Here is a 27,592-nt window from a genome sequence, read left to right on the forward strand (position 1 = left end):
TCCAGTCATCCAGCCTGACATCAATGTACCTTTTAGGTTAAACAAAAAAAACAAAAAAAACGCTGTAACGGCACACGCAACAAGGACATCTAACAGCTCATTGTTGTTATGAAAGTTTACAAAATAATATATCAGATTTTTTTTTTTACAAAGAGAAGTAGAATCTTTGAAGGCCATTTTTCTTCGAGATTTTCAGTTTTATTAAAAATAAGTTTACTCCAAAAAAGAACAAATGCGTTGTAGTTTCAGGCCTTTAGTTTCCCTTGAAAACCTGCACACACACACACTTATTTACGTGAATAGTCCTCTTCTCATGGGCAGTCAGACCAAGCTCAATCTGTCTCACTGTCCTTGAATTCAATGCAATATGTTTACTTGTATAATTTCATTGTAGAGTTATAGAAAATAAACAAACAATGTTTCCTGAACAAGAAGTCATTCACACGTCCTTTCTCTTCTCTTTCTGGACATTGGAGAACCTTGCTAATTTGCAAGCCACAATTCAATGAGATTGAACTCTACAGCAGAGCAAGGGCTGACTAAGCCCTGAGGAAGGTGTGTACCACCAGCATGCCATTTAACAATAAGTGTCACGTCAGTAAAACAGTATCTTACCCTTTCATGTAGTCTTTCACCATCTGAGTCGATGGACGTGTTGGCCCAGGGACCCTGAAGAGAAAAACAAGCACCGCCAATCAGTAGGTTGCTCCTGCAGTTTGATATCTCCACCACCAGGTGTCAGTCTGAACCTTCTGAATCTGGTCCTCTGGCTCCATTCAAGTTATGCTTGGCTGGGGTCCAGCTCCAGCCAGCCCAAAGTGGGTCAAAGCAGATCCGTGATAGTTCTGTATACACTTTGACTTGGGCTTTCCCTATTAGGTCATGAGAGAGCTCTGGGAGAGGAGACTTGCAGACGCTACATGTGGAAATAAAGAGCTTCTTTATGTATGTGTTTTGTCTGTATGATACGACCACGTCCATAGATGGAGAGCTGTTCGGGCAGACAAGGGCCAGACTATGACATGCTCATTTGGTGCACCACTTAGTCTCCCATGAATCATTGCAAAGGATGACTTGCCAACTGACTGATCAATGAAGTGACTGATGAAGGGGGGAGAAAGACTGACCGCTGACTCTGGCGGATGGTCATCTTCCCGGGAGAAGGAGTTGTTGAAAGCCTTATTGAACGTTTCGCTGTTTTGTTTGTGTCGTTCGATAGTGGCCTGGATCACCTGAGAGTCAGAAGAGGAGGATAGAAGAAGAGTTAATAGATGAAAGACATGGGGAACACTGATCAGACACATTAACTTGTGGATATTTTTTGAGTCCTTTTTATAAACATTATAAGAGCTAAGATAAAGTACAGGATGACATAAAAGTCTCTTATTTTATGATATGTGTCCCATAGAGCTGTTTCAGAGTTTTCTTTCTCCTGTCTGAATAGGAGAGTTTTTGTGGTGCGCTCGTTTCCCTGACCACGCTCCAAACAAATTGCAACGGCAGTGACATCAAGCACCAAAAGCATCATGGTCTTACTGCTACAGCCGGCGTCTCAGTCCAAAGACCAGCCTGGCTAGTAGTGTGTAAAAACCTTTTCTTCTCTTCTTTACTTCCAGCTGTCTGTCATCTTTTGAAATTCTTCCTCTGTTATTTCAGCTCCTTTCTTAAGCTCACACACCAACTCAAAACAGACAGGAAGACCTCCTGAGCCTCCTCTGTAATACACCCTCCCCCTATCCAAGCCTACAAAATGTTTTAATCAGCTTTACCCTGCTGTAATGGGTTAGATGAGCAATAATGAGGGGCTTTATTAGAGAATATAATTCCCGAACACTGAATGAGTGTGTGGAGGAAATCTTTGCTAATTCCATTCTCCAATAAAGCAGAACGACCAAAGGTGCCCAAAACGCTGTATTTCATGTGACAAGCAGACTGTGATCATATGTGTATGGGAGTGCTACTGTATGTGTGTGATCCTTGCCTGAATCCAGTCCTCTTTCTCCTCAGCTGTCCTATAAAGCAAAGAAAATATCATGAGGTCATTTACCTATAAATAACATGATGTTATTCGACATTGACCAGTAAATGGAAATTAACCACATTTCATCTAGTGACAGCACCTTTTTAAAATGCCAGGTCAGAGTCTATTCTTTTGTGGCTGATTTAAATGTGTTTACCTGGCTTGCAGCTCCAGTGAGCGCTGTTTACCGATGATGGCAAACGTGTGAAGAAGGTTCTGCTTCACGTTCTCTTGAACCTGAGGTCAAAAAGCAGAGGAAATGTGATTGGCACTTATTAGAATAAACAAAAAGGCCAAAGGACAAAACACCTAACAGGCTGAGAAGCAGATCTGTACCTCCATGCCAGCGATGTCAATCCTCTCTCTAACACTGAACTTCTGCCCCATCAGTCGGAGTTTAGGCACACAGTATAGCACCATATTGTTGAACTAGAGGCAGAAATAATGCAGATGATGAGGATTTCAGATATTAGGAGCATCTTCTCGCAGTCTGATACTTTTCAAATTTAAAAGTCCTCTCACCAAGTAGAGGTATCGGTCTTGTGCTGTTCCATTTTTGGCTGACATCTTCTTGATATGTCCTTCTTTGATGAGCTCATTGGCGGGGTTAACTATGTCCTCTTCTCCTCCGAGCCTCTCATAAACCTCCAACAGCTTGTGCATCTTCTCCTAAAAAAGCATCAAGCAACAGGAAGATGAGGAAAGCAGGGAAGACAGTCTACAGTGAGAAGCTATATCGAGCTCCAAGACAAACACTGCAGCTAGACCTACATTCATTCATGGGTTTTGCAGCAAGGCAGAATGCAGGTATTATATTTCTTTATTGATTCATTGAAACATTTGTCTACTTAAGTTGCTTAAAGGATGTGAGAGGTATCACAGACAGAAAAAGGAAAGAGTTGAGGAGGATGAATGTTAAAGAGAATCAGTTAGACTTCCGCGAGCTGTGAAACTTGAGGCAGGAAACAGCAACTTCCTGTCTGTACTAATGCGATGTTGCTGACTGACAGAATAACATCAGAGACACTTTTACTGTGTTAACACATTACCTGGTTCTTATAAAGCTACGGGGTTGAAAAGAGTTTATGAGGTGAAAACAAAAAGAAAAAAAACATCAGAAGGAAATATAACATTGAGCAAAGCCTCACCATTTTCCTGATTGCTGCATTGGAGTGGTTAGCTGCAGTAGAAATGAGCTCCACGGCCTCTGTAATAACACAAACAAATGTTAGGATTTTAGAATAAAATCCAGAAAGAAAAACAATATCATGTTATTGATTAGATTATTCAAGACATTCAAACTGCAGACTGATAAAACATTCTCCTATTCTCTTTTACACACAAAAAACAAGTTTATAATCTGTTTGTTTTCACAGAAAAACAATAATTGTCAAGAGATGTTCCAATAATTTTGTGATACAAATCTAACAAAGCAAAAACTAAACATGTACACTCTTGATATGACACACTAAGTGTCTAAGGCTGGTTTTTAGCCAGTGGTGAGTCGAGTGCTAATGCCTGCAAGCACCTGACTTAGCCATCTTAATCATAACCTACATAAACAGAAGAGACATGCGGGCGGGGGAAATGAGGCCAAAACAACTGTGATAAACTGCTTTTATGGATGGATGAGAGAAACAATTCAACTGACTCCAACCAACACAGAGAGGTGAAGTTAAGGCTTAGGTAAATGGACACAAGGGCTGTGGGAGGACATTAGATCATTTAAATGTGTAATCTGTCTCTACCAGGCTGTAGATGAAACTAGAGAAAGAGGAAGACCGATTTTGAAGCACCAGGGTGAAACTAGGGCATCCTACGAACAACTGTGTAATAAGAGGGCAGAGGAGCTGCTGAGAGTCTGCCATCATCGTCATAATTATCCTAATGAGGACATTAATGAGACTACTCGTCTCCACACAACATTGAACTGTTTGCCTTAAAGAGGAACATCAAATATTATCTTTGGCTTTTTTGTTCTGTTCACATAATCACATAGATTTTTGTTGCATAATGTTAATAAATATTATTTTTCTAACAATACACACATTGTATGCAAAAACCTCTTTTGCAGGCTTGTGTTTGAAAGGTGAGTTAAGCCATGACTGTGATGCATCACCCAACAACATTCATATTTTTCTACAAAGGAGAAGCCAAGCAAAAATCAAAAGTGTATAAAACCCTTTAAAAGCAATAATGCATTTACTGCAAGAGAATCTGTTTCTGGAATTATAAAGTCCACTGTTTCATAATATACAGTAGCGCGATATTGCGCAAATCCAAAAATGTGATGATGTGTATCATGGAGTCAAACATGAATCATAGTGTCATGTTTGATAAATCTCACTGACTGGCCCTCAAATGAATTTGAGCTGTGAGGAGTAAAAGCCGGGCAGCGACTGCTTCAAACAAGCTGTGTTCACATACAACACAAAGTGAAGCAAGTTTTTGGCTCCTTCTGATCACTGATGTGGTTTTGAAGTTTGTGTCTTTGGGGTACAAACAGTGGGAAGAGTGACAGATATACTCATTGTGTAACAGCACACACATTGAACAATCTGATTTCAAACTTTGCACAGTTTTTTTCCCCAGACCCTCTACTTTCTTCTCCCCCTTTTTAAACCTGTTCATGGGGTCATGCAACTCCCAAGTGTTTTTTTTGTTTTTTTTTGTTCAAATGTGGTGGACATGTTTTTGCTTCAGCAGGAAATGTGGATCTGCTTCGGTTCATGTTCTTTCAGGTTTTTCTTCTAACCTCTAATTATTTCAGCTTTTTGCTGAAAGGCAGCCTTTATATTTGCAACAGAAATGTTGTCTTGTTCAGATCATCCATGTGTTATTTGTCTTAATGTGCGCACTGCCATTTAACATTTGTAAGGAAAACTACTGTTGAAGACTAAAATGATGAAATATAAAAACACTCGTGCATTAGAGGAACAAATGAATTATGGTCTTCATTTATATAGCACTTTATCACATTAGCGGTCTCAAAGTGCTTTACACTATTTCCAAGACTCCGAGTGCATCAAATCATGAACTGTTTTGAGTAGTGGACAAAACTCTGTGTGTGTGTGTGTGTGTGTGTGTGTGTGTGTGTGTGTGTGTGTGTGTGTGTGCGTGCGTGCGTGCGTGTGTGTGCGTGTGCGCGTGTTGCAGTAAAAGCTGTGTGCTTAATATCTCACTTTCTGCATCTTTTCGGTCGAGAGCGTCATCAGGCAGCTTCTTCAGGTAGTCTTTGAGCAGCAGCTCGTAGCGAGGAATCCTTTGGACCGGCTCCAGCATGTGGTGCTGCAACGTCAGGTTCCCACACACATCCTGTTTCTGTTGGTTTAAACACACATACAAAAAAGGTAAGTTTTGAACTGGGTAATCTTGAAAACACACTATTGGTAATGTGAAGCTCAGAAGACCACATTTCTCCTCCTATGCCTAAATTCTCCAAATTTGTTGATAAAAATTCTAGAAAAAATTTAATAAATCTGTAATCTAACAGAATATATATATTTATAACAATCATTAGATATGTGACCTGTTTTTTTTTCCAGTACTTGCTGTTGGAAAATGGAAAAAAAAAAAATCTTTAATGCATCGTTTTATGACTATTAGTGGACAAACAGTGGGGGAGGTTTGAAATGAGGGGACAAAACAAACAAACACAGACACACACCTGTATATTCTGGACGACACTCTTGAACTGTGAGGACCGCTGCATCCAGGTGTTGACCAAATCCATTGCTCGGTCAAAGTTCTTCACATATTCCCCATACATCTTCATGAACGGAGCCAGTTTCTGGAGGATGTCTCCGATGCGAGGTTTTGAGTCCCTACAGAAACGCACACAAACAAACAGATCAGTGCAAGACTGAATTTACAAAACCCTCTGCAGGTGCTGTATTCGTCCACAACTTGTTCTTATACAATGGATCTATTTAATGCTAGAGTTTATAAAAACATTGTATAGCATATGCAATATGGATTAGATCATCATCATTCAGCTTGTCACTGTTACAAGCTTTTACATATTACTGAGTCAACCCTTCCCTGTGCATTAAATTACTTGTTTATACTACAAATTGAAGCTGTGGAGAATAATTCCCAAAGACTGCAGGGAAATCAGGTAAAATTGGTAATTAAAGGTTTGCATTAGCTGATTTAATTAAATTGTTTCTCCTGACATTTCACAAACACAGATTTCCATTTCACAACCACCAAAGGCTAAATTAGCGTAGAAAAAAGACAGAAGGCAGCATTGATGTCATTCATCAGCAGTAACAAACAAACAAAGGTTCATAAAAGATGAGATTAATCTCTAGAACATGACTGGGAAACATGTACAAATGAATCCTTCTTACGAACTTTCTTATTAAGGTGCACTTTTCTGACTTCCTGTGAGGATGTCTCTTGGTTTTGTGTTACAGCTCTTAAAGTTTTTCTGTCTGAGCCAATAAATTTTAATGGATGCCAGAGAATAATGTGAGGGGAGCCATTATGTGACAAGTGATTTCCCTAAACACAGCTCTCTAGAGGAGTCATTATCTACCGAGGGTGGTTGATGTTGGCACAATATCAAACACTGGAGGTAAATTTCCTGCTTACTGTGGGGGAAAAAAAAAAAAAAAAGGCCTTCAATTTACAACTCTGACATACACAAAACACAAAAGCTAGCAATCCGACACCACTGAACGCCTGACGATAACGCCCCCTGCTGCCCCCCAGCTGTCTGTTACAACCAGCACCAACGGCTGAACTGAGCAATACAGAGCCAAACTGTCTGTAGAATAAGCTCACACTGATACTTCAGGAAACCCGCTGAGTGTTTACTCCTCACCATTCTCCAGTAATCCGTGTCTTGAGCTCAGGGAGCAGGAACTTATCATGGAAGCAGTAGATAGAGGAGATGTTGGAGAAGATCCCTGTAATGACATCCTGAGGGATTCCAGCCTCTGTGAGTTTAGTGCAAAATACCTGTAAAGGAAACATTTATAGACAAAGATTCATGTAACTGTTAAAAAACTGGCTCCTATTCAAGGATTCAAGGCATGTAAACATGAACAGATAAATTCCCATGTTGTTGTTTATCTACACAAACAATCATTTTTTCCAGTTCTGACTTGAATCAAGTCTGACCAGCAGCAAGATAGGATATCCTTTGTCTAATGTGTTTGAGTGAGCACTTCTATGTTAAAGTTTAAAATATAAATTTGACCAATACCAATCTCACCGAGTTTAGTTTGGCTGGTTAAACATCTGTTTACAATTGTCACCTGATGTTGAAAGTAATTCTCTGTCCCGAGGCAAACCCTTATTAATGCATGAGGGCTACAATTATTCACTTTGAATTAATATTTTACATGTCAAAATCAGCTTGCTAATCATTAATAACCCTACTCAGGCAGTAAAACATCTTCTGAGGCTCTGGGGAGCTTAATCAAGTCTAGGAAAATAACCTTGATGGCAGCTTGGATTCGGAGACTACAGATTTAAATAAGACAGCATGTATTACAACCTAGAGTTGTTAAGTTTGAAAGACATGCGACATGAGAAATGAACAAGGCAGAAAAGGTTCAATTAAAGATGCTGTAGGTTCCTGAATGGGAAATGTAGGATCCAGTGTTTACGGAGCTTGACCCAAACAACAGACCAAAATTCAGGATACCTATGTTCATACCCTTTATTGCTTCAGTTTTTATCTTTGTGAATCCCAAAACTTTATGGAAGTAAAATACCGAGTTGCTGGAGAATCCATTTAAATTTTTCATTAAAATGATGAAAAGTTTTGTGATTAATTTTCGAATGAAAATTGATTAACTAATTGTTTCAGCGATATTATTACAAATAAATGTCAGTGGGGAATAAAATCTGTCTTCTCAGCAGCAGGATTATAATTTCCAGGTTCATCTTTGTAATTGAAAATAGTATTCATCGTGGCTGATAAATTCAAGCATCACTTTCATCGACTTTTGCTTCCTTGCCAGCCACAACAATGGATGGGCACTATTGTACCTATAATGCTGCTGTAGTGAAAACATTTCCCCTTGTGGGATTAATAAAGTAACTAAGTAACTAAGTAACTATATCTATCTATCTATCTATCTATCTATCTATCTATCTATCTATCTATCTATCTATCTATCTATCTATCTATCTATCTATCTATCTATCTATCTATCTATCTATCTATCTATCTATCTATCTATCTATCTATCTATCTATCTATCTATCTATCTATCTATCTATCTATCTATCTATCTATCTATCTATCTATCTATCTATCTATCTATCTATCTATCTATCTATCTATCTATCTATCTATCTATTGTATTCATGGAAATAGGTGTCGTGTGAAAGTAGTGAGACTAAAACAGGAAGTTAACTGTGAGGCTTCTCTGCCCTTAGCAGCAAATAAACCAGAGATGCTCTGCAACAGGGCAGCTGCTCCTCTCTGCTACCACATGAACTGAACGAAGAGGAAGAAGACGCATCCACTGGAGCTGAACTCTCAACGCAGACATGAGTGAACATAAATACTGTACATTTGAGGTACAAGGAAAAGAAAAAAAGAAGTTATTTACAAAAATGAGAGATGCTCCAAGAAAAGAGCCTCTGGAGTACTGAAGGAACTCATGACTTGGGATGGCAAAGGAGATGGAAATCAGGGTGTAAAATATGATGAGGGAAGTTAGGAGCTGAAACCATCGAAAACAAAAAGCATTCGCATGAATCAAACAACTGAAAAAGAAATCACTTCATCTGAGTTTCTTGCTCTTCTTTGTTTTCAAAGACAGTAAACTGAGTATTTTTAGATTTTGGTCCAAATAGCGACTTTGAAGTAGACCTGTACTTTGGGAAATTGTAACGGGCATTATTGATTATCTCCTGATATTTGATATACCTAATTAGGTCATTTACATTCACATTAACTTCCCTGTTTTGTGTTTTATCCCAGTTTTGTTATTATTCATATCACTGTGTACATGATCATAACAGCATTCATTATCTGTATACAGCTGTGCATTGATTTTTCACATTTCAGCCACTGTGTTCTTCACCAACAGAGAAACCTGGAGTAGCTTTTTACAGGCAACACTATTTGGTCACTATTGAAGTACTGCTGTTAGCACACTGTATCCATATTTCTCAATATGTTTACATAAGCAACACATAAAAGGTTACTCCAAAAATCCAATCAAAACCTGGATGCTAAATTGCATGTAATCACCCTTAATAATGACAATTAGATGAATGTAACATCAGCGGAGGTTTAGCTCAGGGCTAAAGTGCTCCAAACACCTTGACTCTTCACAAACTTCCCCACACACTGGTGAGCCTTGAATGGTTGTCCCGCAATCTTTTTCACAGTGGGAATAAATGACAAAAACTAATGTAATAACCTCATTAAGAACAGCTTAAACATGTTCAGGATAGGTTTTATCTTTACTGTAAAGTTTATGTATTTTTTATAGTACTATTTTTAATGTATAGTACAGAATAAAATTGAAAATAAGCTGTAAATTTGATTAAAATGTTACTGTAAAAAGCCAACGCTGAACAACATCATCAGGCCCAAACTTATTTTCAAAAAGAGCTTTCTAATTATAAACCTGACAAACGCATGCCTCTTAATAGAGACAGAGTTAGTGTGCTCAAGTTTTTGGTGACAAAGCTGTATTCACGCTGTTCATGTATAAAAATAACCCCCCCCCCACACACACAAAGGTTCTCACAAGATCGTGCTTACTCTGCTCTGAGTAATCCAGTCATCAGAGTGTTGTTGTGCTGTGCCAGTATTAATCCAGCTAAACCCTGATCTCACCACTTGCACACAGGTGATTGAAACTGGAAACCTCAGAACACACTGTGACGCTCACAGAGCCACGAACAGATAAAGAAGCACAGCGTCACCTGGTCGAGGAGGTTGAGTCTCTTCACGTAGGCCTCTTCAGTGTGGAGAAGCTCTTTGGCGATGTTCAGGAGCCTCTGAGCCTCTGAGCACTGAAGGAAACAGACAAGCACCGGAGATTACATGAAAACAAAGATAAGCACGAACAATAACTCTCCTGTATGACTTAGGAAACGTTCACTTCTTCTGCACTTGAGAAGTTTTCATCATCCTTAATAATGACACCCATGGGTGACACCCATGAGAGGAGATGACACCTTTAAAAGTTATTGCTGCAGTGAAGACCATAATTAATTTGTTCCTCTAATGGCAAAGTGTTTTTATATTTCATCATTTTAGTCTTTAGCAATAGTTTTCCGTACAAATGTTGATGGCAGTGCCTTTATTAAGATGAATAACACAGATGATCTGAACAAGACAACATTTCTGTTGCAAATATGAAGGCTGCCTTTCAGCTGCATTGTCAACCAAAATGTGGCAAAATGCACAACTACCATCCCTCCTTGATCAATATACTTCTTATAGAATTTTTAATTTTTTAAATTTTTTTTTTAATGAAATTACTTTTTCACACTGTTTACAATAAGAGTAATCAGCAGCTTGTTTTTCAGCAAATGTTTACTGTTGACATACATGCTATAAAATAATTTGACTTCTTTGACTTCATTGTGTGCCAACAGTGGATACAATTTTCAAAACTAAACTATATTTCAATGTTTTATTTATTATGATTGCTAATATTGTTGTACCTATGATTTTTTTTTTTGTGCCATGATCAGCTTACAATGATCACAATAATTGGAATAGTATCAATATTAACAAAAACAAGCTTAGTTTTGCACTTCTGTTTCTCTCTCAGTTATTACATATTTGTCTGGAATTCAAAATTAACTAAACGGTGCAACAAGCCCATTATTTATTCAAGCCCCTTAAAACTTTAAAATCTGTTTTGCTTCTTGGCTCTTCACTTGGATATTTGACATTGACTGGATACTGATTTACTGTATTTGACACTAAAGGGCTGTTTTCACATTCGTCTGCTGAAGGACGGAAACTTTCTCTGAGCTCACTTTTAATGAGTTTAAATACAAATTCTTTTGATTTTCTGACATTACTTTTGGAATCCATCATGATCCAATAAACTAGATATCAGTATGTGATGTAGGAACTCTAGAGTGTAAGCCTTACTAAATTGTTTGTCTCTTTGTGTCAGACCTGTGATTGACAGGCGAGGGTGTAACCCACCTCACGCCCAGAGTCAGTTGTTATCACTCCAGCCCCCCACAAACCTCTGAGGGATAAGTAGGTGTAGCTAATGGATGAATAAATTTAGCGAGGGAGAGGAGTAGCTGTAATTGTTAGAATCTTTATCTTGGTAATTGTTCTATTTTGTGGAGAAAATAACTGATATTTCAGATATATCTTAAACATGTTTGGACTAAAATAAACCTTCTGAATGTTTATGCTTGTGGCTCGGGGAACAGTAAGCAGCGTCCGCAGGAGGTTACTATAAACTGACGCTAACAGAGCTCTATTCTAGTCACCCGTTTAGGTTAGCAGCAGCAATCTTATGAAACTGACAAAACGTTACTGGCTGCTGTGGCCTTTCTCTTTTTCTCATCGTGACTTACTGAAGCCGAGATGACGTCAAAAATATTTGAGAAAACAATGCAATTATGTTGCTGATAAAGCCAACCCAGTATCATAGCCATAGCACGCATTGAGGTCATGAAACATTTGGCCTGTTGCGACAATTCGGGTTTCACAACAGCTGTCTTGCAAATGAAGACACGTACTCATGCATCATTTTTTTTCCATCCCTTCAGAGTGGATTACACGAACTTCCTTGAGATTTATGCTTACCACACATTTAACCCCAATTTAAACATAACTTTAACCCAAGTCTTCACCCTTAAACCACAGCTTATGCACTGTAAGAAAATCGAGCATTACCAACAATTACTCTACTAACTAACGTGAAACTTCAAATTGTCATTGTTTGCAGAGTGGATGGCACAAAGTCAGAAGTACTTGTTTTCAGTCTGTCCTCATCCTCTTGTAGCGCACATCACTGAAAAACCCACATCCTCCATGACAAAATTGTCATTATACAGCCATCAACATGTCAGCTGTGGTGTCACACAGACATAGAAAGACTAACAAGCACACACACACACACACACACACACACACACACACACACACACACACACACACACACACACACACACACACACACACAACAACACACACAACAACACACCCTTCCTGTGCACAGCAGTGTTGGGATCAGGAAGAGATACCTTTCCCCGAAAAGAGAGCAGGTGTGGGCAGACAGCAGCGGCCGCCTGTTTGAGTATTCATGTGACATTTGGGGGAGATTTGGGTGTGTTTTACAGCATTGAAAACGTGCGAAAAACCACGATAGCAATTCTTTGCAAATCTACATGATGGCCGTGCTAAAACTATGCCTGGAGCTCATGCTGTCTAACATTTCCTTCTTCTTTTTTTTTTTTTTTAGCCTGAATGATGTATCTTCTTGTTTGACACAGTTTTATATTTCTCATCTTTTTTTTTTGCCTCCTAGCATTTTAAGACTTCAGACTGATATTTTTATATCAAAAATGGCTCAGCAAAGGACATATCGACAGCACATAAAGAAGAGTGCGTGCACTGTTTGAGGTATCAGTGTTGTTTACAATCAATAGTCCAACTAAAGGACATGAGAAGTCTGAAATTTTAGCTCAGCTGTGGGAAGACTTGTGTCTGTGGACTCTTTGATCTTCCAATCAGCACCAGCTCCTGTTTCAGCTTTTTGAGCAGGTATTCATCCGTTTATGTAACAGCAGAGCCGCTTTTAGATACAAGTCAGTCACTTGTGACCAGAAAACAGAGGCTATAATAGCATCTAACATTTCCTGTAGAAGTATTCTTTGAAAATGTTCATCCAGGCTGAGATAATAATAGACACAAGCAACTTTTTCCATTACATGAAAGGCAGTCTGAGTGTCTGACATGAAGCTTTTGAACTCACATGATGTGCTTAGTTTAAACAAGCTGTGAAAATTCCTGAAAAATACCACACAACAAGGAAATGAAATAGTGAATGTTGTGGTGGGGTGGTGTGTATTCAGACATTCAATTACGGTCATTCAGGTTTATGGCTGCTGAGGCTGATCGTGCAAGGTACTCACTTTGTGCGCCTCTGAATGCGTATCTGTCAGATAGCCAGTCTGTGTGTCTGTCAGAGAATGTATCTCCCCACTGCTCCCTTCGTCCAAGTCACTGTCCTCATCCTGCGTTGAGTCTCGCTTGTTGCCCAGGGTAACGCAGCAGGATACACTCTCAGTTTCAGTGACACTGTCGTAATGATCCTCCTCGTCGATGGCGTCCTCGTTGGGGAAAACCTCCCCGTCTGCGGTGCACGATGGGCTGTCGATGCCACTGTCCCGGTTGGGAATCTTCCCGTTCTGGTCCGAGGAGTCCGGATTGTCCAGGAGCTTTTGGGAAGAGCCTTCCTCCCGCTCCACATTATTGAGGCAACTAACGCTGTGTGTGATGTCGTCCTCCGCACAGTCGTCCAGCGCGGCATCGTCCGAGCCGTCGATGTGCATGGAAGCCAGACAGGAAAGTTCAGACACTTCGTCAGTCCGTTCAGAGGTGCCAAGTGCAAGTTTGTCCACAGGAAAGGAGTCTCCTGCAACCTTTGCTGTGGTGTCGGAGCTGCAGGAGGAAGTGATGTCAGACACAGTGTCCATCCTGAGACACAGGTGCAGCTGTGACCGTGGGAGCGCCCCCAGGATGGGGACCCTGGGAAAAGAAAAAACCCTGTCACGTCTGCTTTAATCACAAAATCTGTTATCAATCATATCTATACTTTGGTCTGCACAGTGGAAATTCAAAAGAAGAAAACAAATCTCAAGTTGTTGTTTTTTTGTATTTATCCTTATATGACAAAACCAGTGCATGTATGAAAAGGTTGCAAACTGGCTAACATTGTAAAACTGATAAAGCATGACTTAACATGAAATGTCCACCTTACCTTGAATTCTCAAACCTCTCAATTAGCAGCCCAACCTTCTGGGCCTCTCTTTGCAGCTGTGCTCCCGGGCCAGGAGGGGTTAGGCTGGGCTTTGGTTTAGGCGGAGGAGGGGGCGCTGGCAAAGGCCTCGAAGGTGCAGGGGGGATCCGTTTAGGTTTCTTATCTTGCCCAAGGGCGAGCAGGTGCGTGGGTTTAGGGGGCACTACAGATGCCGAAGTCCAGACATAACAAGAAGAGCAGAGCGGCAGAGAAGCATGAGGCTGCAGACATTACCAAAAACCATCAGGTAACACGAATAGATCCCAGTGAGAAAACCTCCATGATGGTGTCCATGTGTTAAACTTGCTTGTTTCCTCATAAAACCTCCAGACAAAACTCTAAAAGTAAAAATCTTTTTAAGTCCAAGATAGAAACGTAGAGCAGCCGGACAGAACAAGTTCAACTCTGAGCGTCAGCTATCTGCTGACTTCCTTAATTCAGAACAGGATGCTGAGACGAGTGAGTGCGTCAGCCACCGAGCCACAAAAAAAAAAAAAGAAAAATAGAAGTACGTGCGCAGAAGTGACAGCTGTCTTTAAAACACACACACTGCACTAGTGCATGTCTGCACACGAAAAGTTTTCAAATACACTGTCAAGGTCTGTATAATCGCACATATTTAATTTTAAGAAACCGATTTGTCTACATGCAAATGACTCCTGACAATTAAATTCAAGATGTTTCGGTTTCTAAACTTTCATCTGTTATTTGTAAATAACAACAAAAAAATATATATATTCTATACAGTAATTTAATAGAATTGTATTTAGAACTAAAGTAGTAATCAAAACATAATTCAGTTTGTTTCTTTATTAGAACTGGTCCACTTTGATAAAAGGTACAGGATTTCTTACTTGATCCACTGGTTGTTCCATTAGATTTTTTCTGTTGCACATTTTGAAGTATTCTATTCTACTTAATCACCCCTAGAGAGCAGGAACTTTTGACGCAGTATGAATGTGTAATTATTAAAACTACAGACTTGTGACTTATATGTTATAGCTAGAGCTAAAATGATTAATTGATTATGATCAGTGGTAATAAATGGTTTTAACTTGATTTCAATGATTTTTCAACAAAAAAAATTTAAATATCATGATGTTCCAGCTCCTCTAGTTTTAGGAATATCTGCTTCTGTATATTTTATATCTTTGTAAATTGGATATTTTTGGGTTGCATACCATTGATCAAACAAAACTAGCTATTTGCTGTCTACTAAGAAGTTACTCTATATAAGCTTAGGTCCTCGAATACTATCATAATTTGTTTGTTTTTTTATACAGTTTTTAACATTTTACAGACAAAACAATAATGAAGAAAATATCACCAGATGACTTGATTCTGAACATAACTGTTAGTTGCAGCCCAAATTACGGCTTTTGCAGCCATTAAATATCAACCCAGTTGAAACCAATTTGGACCAACATGTTGGACCGCACTCTCTACAATCCCCATAAAAACATCCAATCTGGGGGATATCTTGAGATATTGAAGGTTTCCTGGAAGGCTTTCCTAAAACACTGGTTTTATTTTTCCTTTAATTTGTCCCCGATCTGCATATATTAAAAATGCTCATCATGATCAAACATGATCATCATGATTATCATGAATTATTCTCCCCACATTCCTTCAGCAAACTTTGACTAGCTGTGATCTTTTCACTGTAAATATTTGGGTCAAGTCTATGGTGGAATGTCCTGATATCTTTCTCAGTTACTCCCTAAATATAACACACGTTGTTCATATTTAGCATTCTTCAATTGATGCCCAAACGCAAACACTTGGGAGCAACTGGCCTGCTTTACACCAGCAGCTCTTGCAGAGGTGACCTACTGAGCAGCGTGATTGGCAGAGTGAGGCCAGACAGCTGACACGTACCGTGTTATGGGAAAGTGTTTTTCAGAGAAGAATAAATGACAGCTCAAGTAGCAGCGGTCTGATCTCGCTGCACCTTTCAATCGCGATGGCAGCACCAATGTCAAAACTGGCCCTGAAGGAGCCACGGCGTGTCACAGGAGTTTACCTTGAGGTTTCTGTGCAGTTGGCGGTCTGGGTGAGGTGGAGGGCTGGGGCCGCGGTTTGACGGCGGGCCTTTCGTGACATGGTCTGGGGGTCGGGCCTTTCTTTACCAGCCGTGGAGAACACAGGTAGTCCACTGATCCACACTGGTACTGCAGAGAGGAGGCAGGGAGGTCTGCAGAGAAGAGACACGAAGAAAGATAATATCAGGTATCGATCACTTTAATAAGATTCATCTAAACGCGCATCCGCATCCCGGAATAATCCTGCTATAGCAATGCAGCGGTGTGCAGTGACAGTAATGTAGGTGAATGACCTTGAGCTCAGCGTGTTTCAGGGTGTCGCCCTCAGACAGAGAGCAGTGGGACCACAGAGGAGAAGAAGCATCAATCCTGACACTCGGCCTGTGGTCACACTCTGTGGCCTATATCTGACCGAGCACATCGGATCTTCTCTGCACACTGTCTGTAAATAGGTTGTTTGTGTGTGTGTGTGTGTGTGTGTGTGTGTGTGTGTGTGTGTGACAGAGAAAGTACCTTCATAATGCAGATTTCTGTCCTTTTGGTACACCTGATTTTGATTCAAGCAGTCTGACCTTTAATGGCTTTGAAAGACAGTGAGTGGACTGCATTTTGTTTTACTTAGATAGAGGCGGATTTGATTATAGGACGTGGCCAATATTCTGTATTTTGGTGACTGTCAGCAGATCCCATCACAGGACCTAAACCAAACCCAAATTCAACATCTCAAATACAAATTTCACAAACTTTCATTTCTTGATGACATTTCTTTATTAAAAAAGGATAAATATATTCGTAAGATGGCTTTGGACTGTAGTGTTAAGCAAACATCACTCAAACTATAATAAAACATGCAGTTCTTGTGGACTACTTTCAGCTGCAGATTTGGTGCAGTACTCAATACTAATACCCACATCTCGCCTAAAATCTGGCTTCAACTACATTGGAAATTCCTGTTAGTCTGATAAATTCGTTATTGGCTTTTTTAAGAATTTGTTGACAGCAAGAAAAAACAGAATATTAACAAAGTTGTCCTTTTACGCAAATTTTCATAAGAATTTTATATGACCGTTCACTCATGAGTTTGTTTTTGTTTTTACTGCTGAAATCTTGTGACAAACATACCCCAGATGGTTTTCCATCAAATTTCCACCCAGATTTTTGTATATTTAATGCAGGATAGAAGTCCCCTAACTGTTCCAACATAAATGTGACAGTCAGCTTTGGATACAAGATATATGAAGTTTAGTCAGACGAAAATAAATCAACAATTTTGTGCGTGTGGAAGAGTGCGTGTCCATTCCTGTGTGCACTGCATGTTTTCTATATCGGTTTTGTTTGCAACCACAGCTGCCTTTCTGGCATTGTTGTTACTGATGTGTAGAACAACTTGATGTACCTCAGTAGATTATGATAATAACTATGCAAACTACAGCCACACAGCTCTGTTCCTTCAGGCTCATGGATTCGATGGAGTCACACCAACTCTCTCTCAACTGGATTACAGTCCAAAATGGCACACAGCCCCCACAAGAGTCTTGGCACATCTAATTTGGTGTTTTCTGCAGTGCTCCAGGCAGTGGAAGGAGAAAATTCAGTCAGTAATGAGTCCTGTTACGCTGTCTGTCCCATGTGGCACACTGCAGGCTTTCCCACCATCGCCGCACCACAGTGGAATAAGAGAAAGGCAAGAGGAGACAAAGCAAACAGCTCTCTCAGATCTGTAGATTACAGAGATTAAAAATGTTTTCAACACAGAGGATCACAAATCAGTACCCATAGCAGGTAGGTTTTATTTTCATTTTGACTCAAGTGCATTCAGTCCAAAGCAAGAGAAATACTGAGTCTCTTGCCTTGGTTTCAGCTAATCTCTATATCAGAGATAACTTGAGGGTTGAGTCAGAGGAAAAGCTTGACCCATGATCAAGGGAACATACATGTCCTACAGCCAAACAACTGCCTAGTAAAGTACTCTTTGACCCAAGACTGAATGCAGTCTTTCCTGGGAAAAACAAACAGCAGTGGGAGACGACAGCATAGGGGTTGGTACCTATGGAAACTCAGTGTAGCCATGGTTACCTGAGAGCAAAACCTGACCCTCATATTAAACTGCTTAACACCAAACAGGAACTTGACGACACAGCACAGAGAGAGAGAGAGAGAGAGAGAGAGGAACTGACACCCACAGTTTCTCTTAATTAAAATCTCACAAATCAAAAATGAAATGGCACAACTGATCCACAGAACTCAAGATGTACGTTGGAAAATATGTCAACAAGTGAATTAAAGTTCTAATTTTTCATATCATAATGATCTCAAGCTGTTACTAAAAGCTATTAAATAAAAGAAATGATTATAAAACAATATACACAGTAAACAGGACAGTATGTCCTGAGAAGGGAGCGTGTTAAAGAGCATTACCTTTCCTCCTGTCAGGAAGTTTCACATATCCAAAGTCCAAAGAACAAATGAAAGGAAAAAAAAATAATCACACAACACAGTCAATATTAAAATAAATCCTGCCCTCCCTCTTTTCCAAAGTGCGCAACTGAGGCTAGTCTTTGTGGCATACCAATCCAAACACACGCCCTAAAAAGTCCTTCAAAGCTCAGTTCTGCATTACAACCAAACATGCACATTCACTGATCCTTTGCCAGTTGTGTCTGAGGAACAGCACCTGTCTGCTCACCTGCCAAACCTGATCCAAGTCCCTCCCCCTGGGGCCAAAGTGACGTGATTGTGTGTCACTGCAGAGCCCGGTAATCCGGGCATATAGTCTTACAGCCGGGCCACAATAAAGTGAACTTTGCCCGTAACACACAATCTCAAAAGACACTTCCATGACTGACAATACTCATAGTGTGTCGGTCTGAAGTGGTCACGTAATTGATTTGGACTCAAAGGGATCCAAGAAATGATATTAATATTGTAGCTGTGTAATTCTTTAAGAAGGCTTTTGTGAAAACACAAAAGGAAACACTGATCTTAGCTCATTAGTTTCCTCTGCTCAGTTCCAGTTACTGAGGAGTGGATGAAGAGGACAATTAGAATTTACACATCCGATAACATTATCGCTGCTGCACCCTGTAGGGCGGTGTTACTATGACAACCCTTTCCCTGCAGAAACAATTTCAGCCATTATTAGCCACTATACATCTCTTTAACTGGACGAACCAAGTGGCAAGTTATCTGCCGTCTTCCCTGTTCACTCATGAGATGTAACGCACTCCTCAGAAGTGAACAGAATGACCCGGAGAGGCACTGTGAATATTCTGAGTTGTAACCAGAAATACTGCATTACAGTGTATTTCTAAACATAGCGAAGGGCCGCCGTGGACTGAAATATTCAGATCCCTTCAGGTATTTGAAAGGGACACGTTGAAAAACATAAAAGACACTCTCAACCTCTCTCCTTCTGTGTGAGTGAAAAGCACGTGGCCTCACCAAATCTCAACTTCAGTGATGCTGTCATAGGAGAAAAACCCAAGGAACACATCTTTTACGTCACTACATCACAGCAATGTGTTCGAATGCTCTCACATTTGTGCAGGTAGAGTCTCTTATATACAGTATCTGTTTTTATAAAACAGATTAATCAATAGATTTAAAGTGTATTCATTGATTCATTGATTTAAACCAAGATTAGAAACCAGGGCTATCTTTCAATTCTTGATGTGTTTTGACACAAAATTTTAGGGACACATTTGTCAGAAGCCTAACAGTATTAAAGTTCCACAGACAGCAATACTTAAAAAAGGTTCTTAATGAATAGTTGTGTAATTTTCTAAATGAATTAAAAGAATTTCACAATCAAAAAAACAACAGCCTAGATTTAATTTGGGAAACAAATGTGACCTAAAATGAATAAAGCAAAATTTGCCAAACAATCAAAAAAAGTTTCATTAAAAAGTCAAACCTATAATTTGCATAACTTTCAGCTGCTGTTATTTATATAAAAAAATTCTGAATGTCTCATTTACAAAGAAACTCTTCATGTGTCATCTCCCTTTTTGTCAAACACCTACGATGCAAAGATTCACAACACACATCCACGAAATGCACAAATGTAGCTGCCTGCCAGTCACCGTCAGCCCTGAGGCGACCCCCTCAGAGTCATTTATTACCCATCATCCCTTGAGTAAAGGCCTCTCACCAGTAGTGCTGTCTGGGAGACAGATCACTCAGATTCAGTAGCGTCTCCCCGCTCAGACAGCCAGTCAATCAGGTCTGCTGCCCGCAAACCAACCCCTGGTGATGAGGAGCTGACAATCCCGCTCCGAAAACTTCAACCAACCCTTCCCACCGATTCCCCACCGAGACGTTGGTGCATTGCAGTGGCATCCTCTCCGAGTGCCGCACCTCATTATTCCCGTGTCATATGTCACCATCACATTTCCCAGTTTCTCTGCCTTCATTGCACCTGCTCCGCTCCTTTCGGTGCATCTGGCTCCATGTTGCTCTCTCTGTTCACTGTCATATTGATCTGATTCCTGCAGTGTGATACCTTGAAAGACTGAGTCAAAGAGTAGCAGTCTCTCATCCAATGTCTGTAATGGTCATCGAGCCACTTCACTTCTAAACTCTCTGATATGCGCGCGCGCGCACGCGCACACACACGCACACACACACGCACACACACGCACACCGCTGTTCTTTTGCAAGATGGAAAAAAAAATTCAGAAAGGTCACAGTGTTTGACCGACACTATTAGTTTTAGCACCATTTCATCTACCACTCTTCCACTCCTTCCTCCCTGTGCAGCAGGAGACAGTAATGTCTGCTCTGACCTGGATTTACTTTTCAGTTAGCGCCCCAATGGTTAAAAGACAGAAAGTCAGAAATCCACATAGAAACAAATATTTTTATTTATATGGTTGAAATAAGCACACAGGGGCACAGAAATAAACAAGCAATATGGTTCAAAATAGTCAATTAAAACCGCTGACAGGTTCCATAATCACGGAAAAGGCAATTAAATCTCATTTGAAAATGGATGGTACAAAGATGTACGTGTACGTACTTAGCTTCTGTCAAAAATATGACTGTTTAGAAAAGCCACGATTTCTGTAAATGAAAATGCATCAATAGGAGAATCTATTGTAAGATGCATGCTCAGAAAGCAAGAAATCGTTGTACCAATAAACTCTTTTCAGTGTTAAATTCTCATTGATAAAATGTAAGAGATCAGGTGGAGCATCACTTTAACAGGATCAATCCCCCATGCACATGTTGGGAAATTAAGAAAAAAAAAAAAAGAAAACCCAGGAGGAAATATTGGTGTCAGTATAACAACAGCTGCTGAAGGATGACAGATCCTCAATCTCTCACAATCAGCAGATTTCACTACAGATGTAACAAAGCTCCAACTCCCAGTTCACTGCAGCGACTACTGACACACATACACACACATGCAATCCTGCACCACAAATACAGACGGATCCACAGCTGTCCAATCATGTACACATCTGGCCCCAGATTACAAATCTATATTCATCTATTTCTCATCAGGTTCCGGTATCACGTTCTCCTTTGTTGACTCATCTGTTATAGCGAAGCCCTCTGTGGAAACTATTTATTGTGTTGTTTAAGAATTAGTGGCGCCTGAAGATTCACTGGTATCATGGCTTCTCAGTCGCTGGGGGCAGAGGAGGCAGAGGCAAGTCATCTTGTTAGGTCCGGCCTCTCCCCCTAATTTAGGTCAGTGGGCACAGCAGGCACTCTGACATGTCTCCCACACTAAGTGGGAAGATTTCAGCAGCTCCCACAGATTAGGACCGCGCGATTTCCGGGAGGATAAAACAGGGAGAGCGATTGGGACGAGGATGAGGAGGCAGCAGATGGCTGGAAAGTGTTGATGAAAGTCATAGCTTACAATGAAAAACACAAATACAATTAAGTGGTTTTGCTACGAGAAAGTGGGAAGTATCACAGAGGCAACACAGCAATGATGAGCTGTGTTAGCAAGCATCAGCATACTATATATAGTAGTAGTCAAAGCTGTAAATACAGTGGGGGAAAAACAGACCCATCTGCTTCCAGTTCCTGCAAAAATACGCTGTCAACAAGTGGAGAAAGATAAACATAAACAAAGATTGACGTGTTGATATCAGAGTGGTATCATCAGTGTGGAGTCCCAAACTAAATCAAGTTGCTCTAGAAGGAATTGCACTACACTGCGCCCTGGGAAACCAAAGAATGAGCCATTGCCACGGCAACAGTGCTGATTTATACTGTTAATATAGCAGGTAGGTCAAAGTAAACTATAAAAGAACAACCTTTACTTGGAGTAGACACACAATTCTGGTAAAAGTGCACTCTTCCCGTTAAATGAATAAATCAGAAAGCAACCACACATCAACAGATGTGAGCAGGAGAAAGAAGAACCACTACCCAGCACTTAGTGAGCCAGTAAGTATGTAGACATGTGCATGGGTCAGACAGCATCCTTTATTTCTCAGCCACTGCTCTGTCCTTAGTGGCTGGTCAGAAGAAAAGCCGAGGGTGAGATATGACACACTCACAGACTTTTTCCCTGTGTGTGTGACTCAAGGCCAGCACAATCAGCAGCAGATACAAGTCACCGGGGAACACTCAAGAGATTACAGTAAGTAGCACAATGATGTGAGGACATGACAAGGGGATGATTACAATTTTATCAAACACATGATAGTTTGGCTGCACACTGGCCTCTGTAGTTCACAGCTTTCCCTCACCAATAGCTGGGCTTTTATTATGCTGCAGAGAAATGAGCCTCTGTTTGACTGCTACAGTCTGTACTGTAGCCCAGAGCATTACTGTAAAGGAAACAGCCACAGATTGGCAATTAGGGCAACACACACACACACACACACACACACACACACACACACACACAGGAGAACAAGGGTGTTTACAAACCTGCCTGTGGAGATGACTGCCCGACTGTCCCAGAAACTACTGAAGCCTCTGACATCTACTGTAGCGGCTCTCAATGGTGGCTTTCACAGCGGAACATAAAAACCCAACTGGACTTTCTGCACAACAATCAGGGCAAAGCTGCGCAGGAGAGCCCGGTTTTATTAAACACGAACACATCCTCACAAACAGAGGGAATTTCTAACCGCTGGTCCTGGAAAAAAACACTCCAGCTCTTTCCATTCCCATAGGGGGTGGGGGAGGTCGTCACAAACACTGATCTGCTCCATGAGTCATCAGCACCTAAAGCCTGAAATAGCATTTTCAAAATAAATTTCAATCATTCCCCATCCTAGGAAGGCCATATTGTAATGATCATTATGCAGTTTAATCTTCTGGATCAAGGCTTGAGCGCTCTTTATACTGAGTAAGGGTCTTTGAGGTGTGACGGTATTGATTATTTTATCATACATTGACATTGACTGGTGGGATTAACCAATCATTGTGGTGGACAGGACCAGTCAGAAACTGCCTCTATAGCTGACGGCATTATTGATTAAATATTGACTGATGACGCCTCAAAAGATGTTGAGTCTCTTGAGATAACCACACACTATTCACCACAAGCACGCATGCACACTAAACGAGTGTATATAAATGTAAACATGCACATGCATTCTGTCGCAAAGCCCGGTGGTTTAGCTTTATAGAAACCCATGTGCGGCACTGACCACAAAATTACTTTGCCACTTAACTCATGTCAACATTGCTACCATTACACTGTGATCTGCTAACGTTTTACAGCCGGCTGCAAAGTGTTCCACTGCGGCCACAGAAAAACATTCAGCCGCCACCGAAAACACGGCCGACCAAATCGTACCCTTCTCCAAATAAAATGCAACCCACACGGAGAGAACATTTCACAGGCAACCAACACACACCTCGCACGGCCACAGAATTACACCTCTGGAAAAGCCAGTCTTCCCCTGCAGAACAACAGCGGGAAGTGATGCATGCAGAGCGTGTCCAGTGGGTCCAGCTGCTCCAGAAAACACAACCACACGTTTGTTAGAACAAATGGTATTTATCATACACGCTAGTGACTGTATATTAATTTCGGGGGGCTTTAATGTGCAGGCAACAAAAGAAAACACATTTTAAAACGTCCCCTTAGGGTGTGGGTAATTATGTTGGGCCTTTTTCATTATTTTCTGACAATTAATCAGGTACATAATTGGCAGAATAATCAATAACCACCACAAACTGCTGTATTCAATTTACAATGTTAAATAAAAAAGAGAAAGCACTCTAATGAGAAGTATATGTTTGCTTGATTAATAACAAAAGCTTAATTGACTGTCAGAACTGACACTTGTCAATTCTTTTTCTGTGCTGATTAACACAGAGAAAAGGGTTTCATGTGGACATGTGCTTGCGAATGTTACTTCGTGTTGTTAAAAAATGAGGAAGATTGCAAGTTAATGTAAAAAAAAACAGGTTGGTTGGTGGCAAACAGCTTCGAGATAAATATAAATACATTGACTTAAGTAGAAATAAACTCCAATTTTAAGAATTTTTGATTTGATTTTTCTGCCAATATTATGCCCAAATATATTCATTGAGTCACCACATGCATTCACATTTTCATACAGTGTTGTATCACGTGTCAGCGGTTTTGTCCCCAAACACAACCTCTGCTCTCAAAACTGTGTGGTAGTGTTAAGGTGAGGTGGAAAGGTGCCCATCGCTCCACCCTGTATCTGTACCAGGCAGGATGGATGTCAGCATGTGGAGAGGAGTGTCTATGAGGCTGTTGACAGTCAGAGTCCCGGAGCAGGACAGCCCTGTCCAGTACAGGTCAACATGTTGCCCATTCCAGTCCAGTCTGGTTGGTCTAATCCAGAGAGGGTGTGTGTGGATGTGAAGGGCTGGGCTGATGTAAAAGAAAGGTTGAGGGTGAGGAACCAGGTTGAAGGCTGGGCCTCCTCCCTCACTGCTACTCCACAGTGCTCATCCACACTGGACTCTTACCAACATACACACATAAGGGTCACAGTACATTCAACACTGACGCGTCTTTTTGGACGTCAGAATCTTTAGCAAAATGTCACTTGGCTCCTGAAAGGCAGCGTCAGCAATGGGCTCTCTCCGGCTAGGAGCATCTGAGGCAAGCAGCTCCTGTCAGTCTGTCTAAACTCTGAACGAAGTGCATGACACCAGCTCGCTGCAATTTCTTAGATGAGCCGCTCAACACTGAAAACCTTGAATACCTTTAAATGCCAATGAGGGAGAAGCCTAAATTAATATTTTGAGAAAACCTTTTCAAGCTGAGGATTGTGAAGGGGCAGAATTAGCCAAGACATGATAGCAAGCAGCCAAGACAAACCAAGAACCATGAGTAAACACTCACACACAAATCACTGTACAAGGAGAGGCTTGTTATGGAAGCCAGGTGTACACTAGACAGACTAATAAAGGCTCCTGTTTCCTCTCTAATGGCTCCAGTATTTCCCCTCACAGCACTGCACTGCAGTGCTCAGAGTCACGTTCATGTAGCCACACAGGAGACCGACGGGCTGCCAGCGACAGCTTCTTACAACCTTCAAATGGAAGACGCTGATCTCACTCCTCGGACCTGAAACAGAGATGCTGACCTACTTCTAGTCTTTAGAGCAACAGTGTGAGTAAGAAATTAAATTAAATAGTTTAACATGATTGTGCTACAATCCAGGTGACCCTCTGAGCCTGCATTCATTTACAGATTTTCTCCTTTAATAAAATCTAATATGTACTCAACATGTAAGTGATGCTCAAACAAGACATGAACTGACCCTTTCATAACCTTTAAGAACGGTAAATACAGATCTAATTCAGGCTCCAACTAATTATTTCATTATGATGAATATACTTGTTACTCTTTTGATTAACCCATAAATCTATGGTCACCAACTTCTACAATTACACAAGGCAAAGAAAAAATGTGCAAATCCTCACTTCTGAGAAGGTTACACACTAAATATTTAGTCATCAGGTGTTTTCAAGCCAAACAACATAGACTTTACACACACTTCCCATGACATGAACAGTGGAAGGGGGTCATTTACACTGTTTCCAGCATCTACTCTGTTCAAAACTGTCGTATCGTCTTTCACAGGACCGTTGGCTAAATCATAGTCCTTGTTGAAATTCTATAGAAAGGCATAATTGCCTGCAGCGGGCAGCTCTGCCCACCTGTCACCTCATCTGTTACCTGCACCAGCTTGTCTCTCATGGGGGGTGAGGGGGCGTTGGCATCTGAAGGGCCCAATTAGAGAGCTGCTGTTCATGCTGCTACTTGTTGTCTGTTGGTCAACGTCAAAGATGATATTAAATTTATATAAAAATATTTTATACATTTTCTAGAGTGCTACTAAATTTAGTTGGCTTGATTTATTACAAGACACAACACATAAATGCTACAAGATAATAGTGTTTGACCTTTCCCATTTCCACATTTCCCTACTTCCACATTTTTGCTTCTGAGAAACATGAGTGAGGCAATGTGCAGCACAAAACTGGAAGATCATGAAGAAGAGCTTACTGTCCTGAAATTGACCATTTATGGTAGCTACTGCAAGCAGCTCGATGTGTGCACAGGTACTGACTTTACACTTTACGAGGAGACAGTGAATTCCCCCTCCCCTGATGTCAATGAGGCAGGAAAGGATTCAACAGTCAGAATCCCTTAAGGAGAATATATTTTAAAAAAAACTGTCTGTTAACGAAGAAGAACGTATGCAAGGACATAAACACATGCGCTGGAGTAACTGTAAGCACTCATCCTGTGCCCTGCAGCAGAAAATCATTAAATATCTCGTTACTGGCCTCTGGAAGCCATCCCTCATCCTTTCCACAGCAGCAGGTCACAACTACAAAGACAGCTCCAGTGTTAACACTGAAACCCTGTGAGCTTTTGAAGTAAGTTATGGTTTTACAAGAGTAGACAACAAATAGACACAAATGGCCTTTTCTCCTGAAGGAGGTCAGACTAAAAGATGCAAATATTTCTGCTGCTGGTACGGCGTGCTGGTACGGCGTTTGTGAATGTGTCTTTGCATGTGAATATTTTTCTCTTCCTCCTGTCTGACGGCAAAGTCTCGTACAAAGACAACACACATGCTTCAGTGAAGACAAGAGAGCGCCTAACACTTTCCGACTGACTGCCCAGACCCAATGGAGAAGTAAAAGACACACGCACACAAAGACACCAGAACAGCCATGATACTAGAAAGCAAAACACTTGTGTCTTCTCACTTTCCAACCTGAAGAATACCCACAAAAGTTGAGAGTGAAAGTGATATGTCACACAGAAAACACTGTCTTAACTGTGTCCTCTTGTTAAGACGGTGGCAGCAGTGTCTACTCGTGCATCATTATCTAATCACTCGAAATTTATTTTTTACTGATCCCTATAATTATCATAACAACGCCACAGGAAATACCATCACCAGCTCCAAGTGGTGGAGGACCCCAGGTGCCCTGAGTGAAGAGGAAGTTGTGGGTATAATTACCAGGGTGATGGAGTACACTAATCAGGCTGACTGTTAAACATGGCATCTGTGTGTGTGTGTGTGTGTGTGTGTGTGTGTGTGTGTGTGTGTGTGTGTGTGTGTGTGTGT

The 27,592-nt window shown here is 40.7% G+C and overlaps 1 protein-coding gene across 1 annotated transcript in view; it reads right to left on the reverse strand.

Moving 5' to 3' along the window:
• The window catches only part of fgd (faciogenital dysplasia), a 51,690-nt gene that overhangs the window by 4,490 nt on the left and 19,608 nt on the right, over positions 1-27,592 (reverse strand). Inside the window, exons 2-15 of the mRNA XM_069140391.1 lie at positions 16,025-16,195; positions 13,963-14,164; positions 13,115-13,730; positions 9,923-10,012; positions 6,849-6,985; positions 5,688-5,844; positions 5,203-5,341; positions 3,169-3,227; positions 2,543-2,689; positions 2,357-2,449; positions 2,178-2,257; positions 1,982-2,012; positions 1,128-1,232; positions 616-669 (exon numbers count right to left, since the gene is read on the reverse strand). Of these exons, the coding sequence (XP_068996492.1) occupies positions 616-669; positions 1,128-1,232; positions 1,982-2,012; positions 2,178-2,257; positions 2,357-2,449; positions 2,543-2,689; positions 3,169-3,227; positions 5,203-5,341; positions 5,688-5,844; positions 6,849-6,985; positions 9,923-10,012; positions 13,115-13,730; positions 13,963-14,164; positions 16,025-16,195 (2,081 nt within the window). The remainder of the gene's footprint in view (positions 1-615; positions 670-1,127; positions 1,233-1,981; positions 2,013-2,177; positions 2,258-2,356; positions 2,450-2,542; positions 2,690-3,168; positions 3,228-5,202; positions 5,342-5,687; positions 5,845-6,848; positions 6,986-9,922; positions 10,013-13,114; positions 13,731-13,962; positions 14,165-16,024; positions 16,196-27,592) is intronic.

This window comes from Embiotoca jacksoni, unplaced genomic scaffold, assembly GCF_022577435.1.
Source record: "Embiotoca jacksoni isolate LCO1_2020_lvr unplaced genomic scaffold, fEmbJac1.0.p SCAF_9, whole genome shotgun sequence".
Taxonomy (NCBI): domain Eukaryota; kingdom Metazoa; phylum Chordata; class Actinopteri; family Embiotocidae; genus Embiotoca; species Embiotoca jacksoni.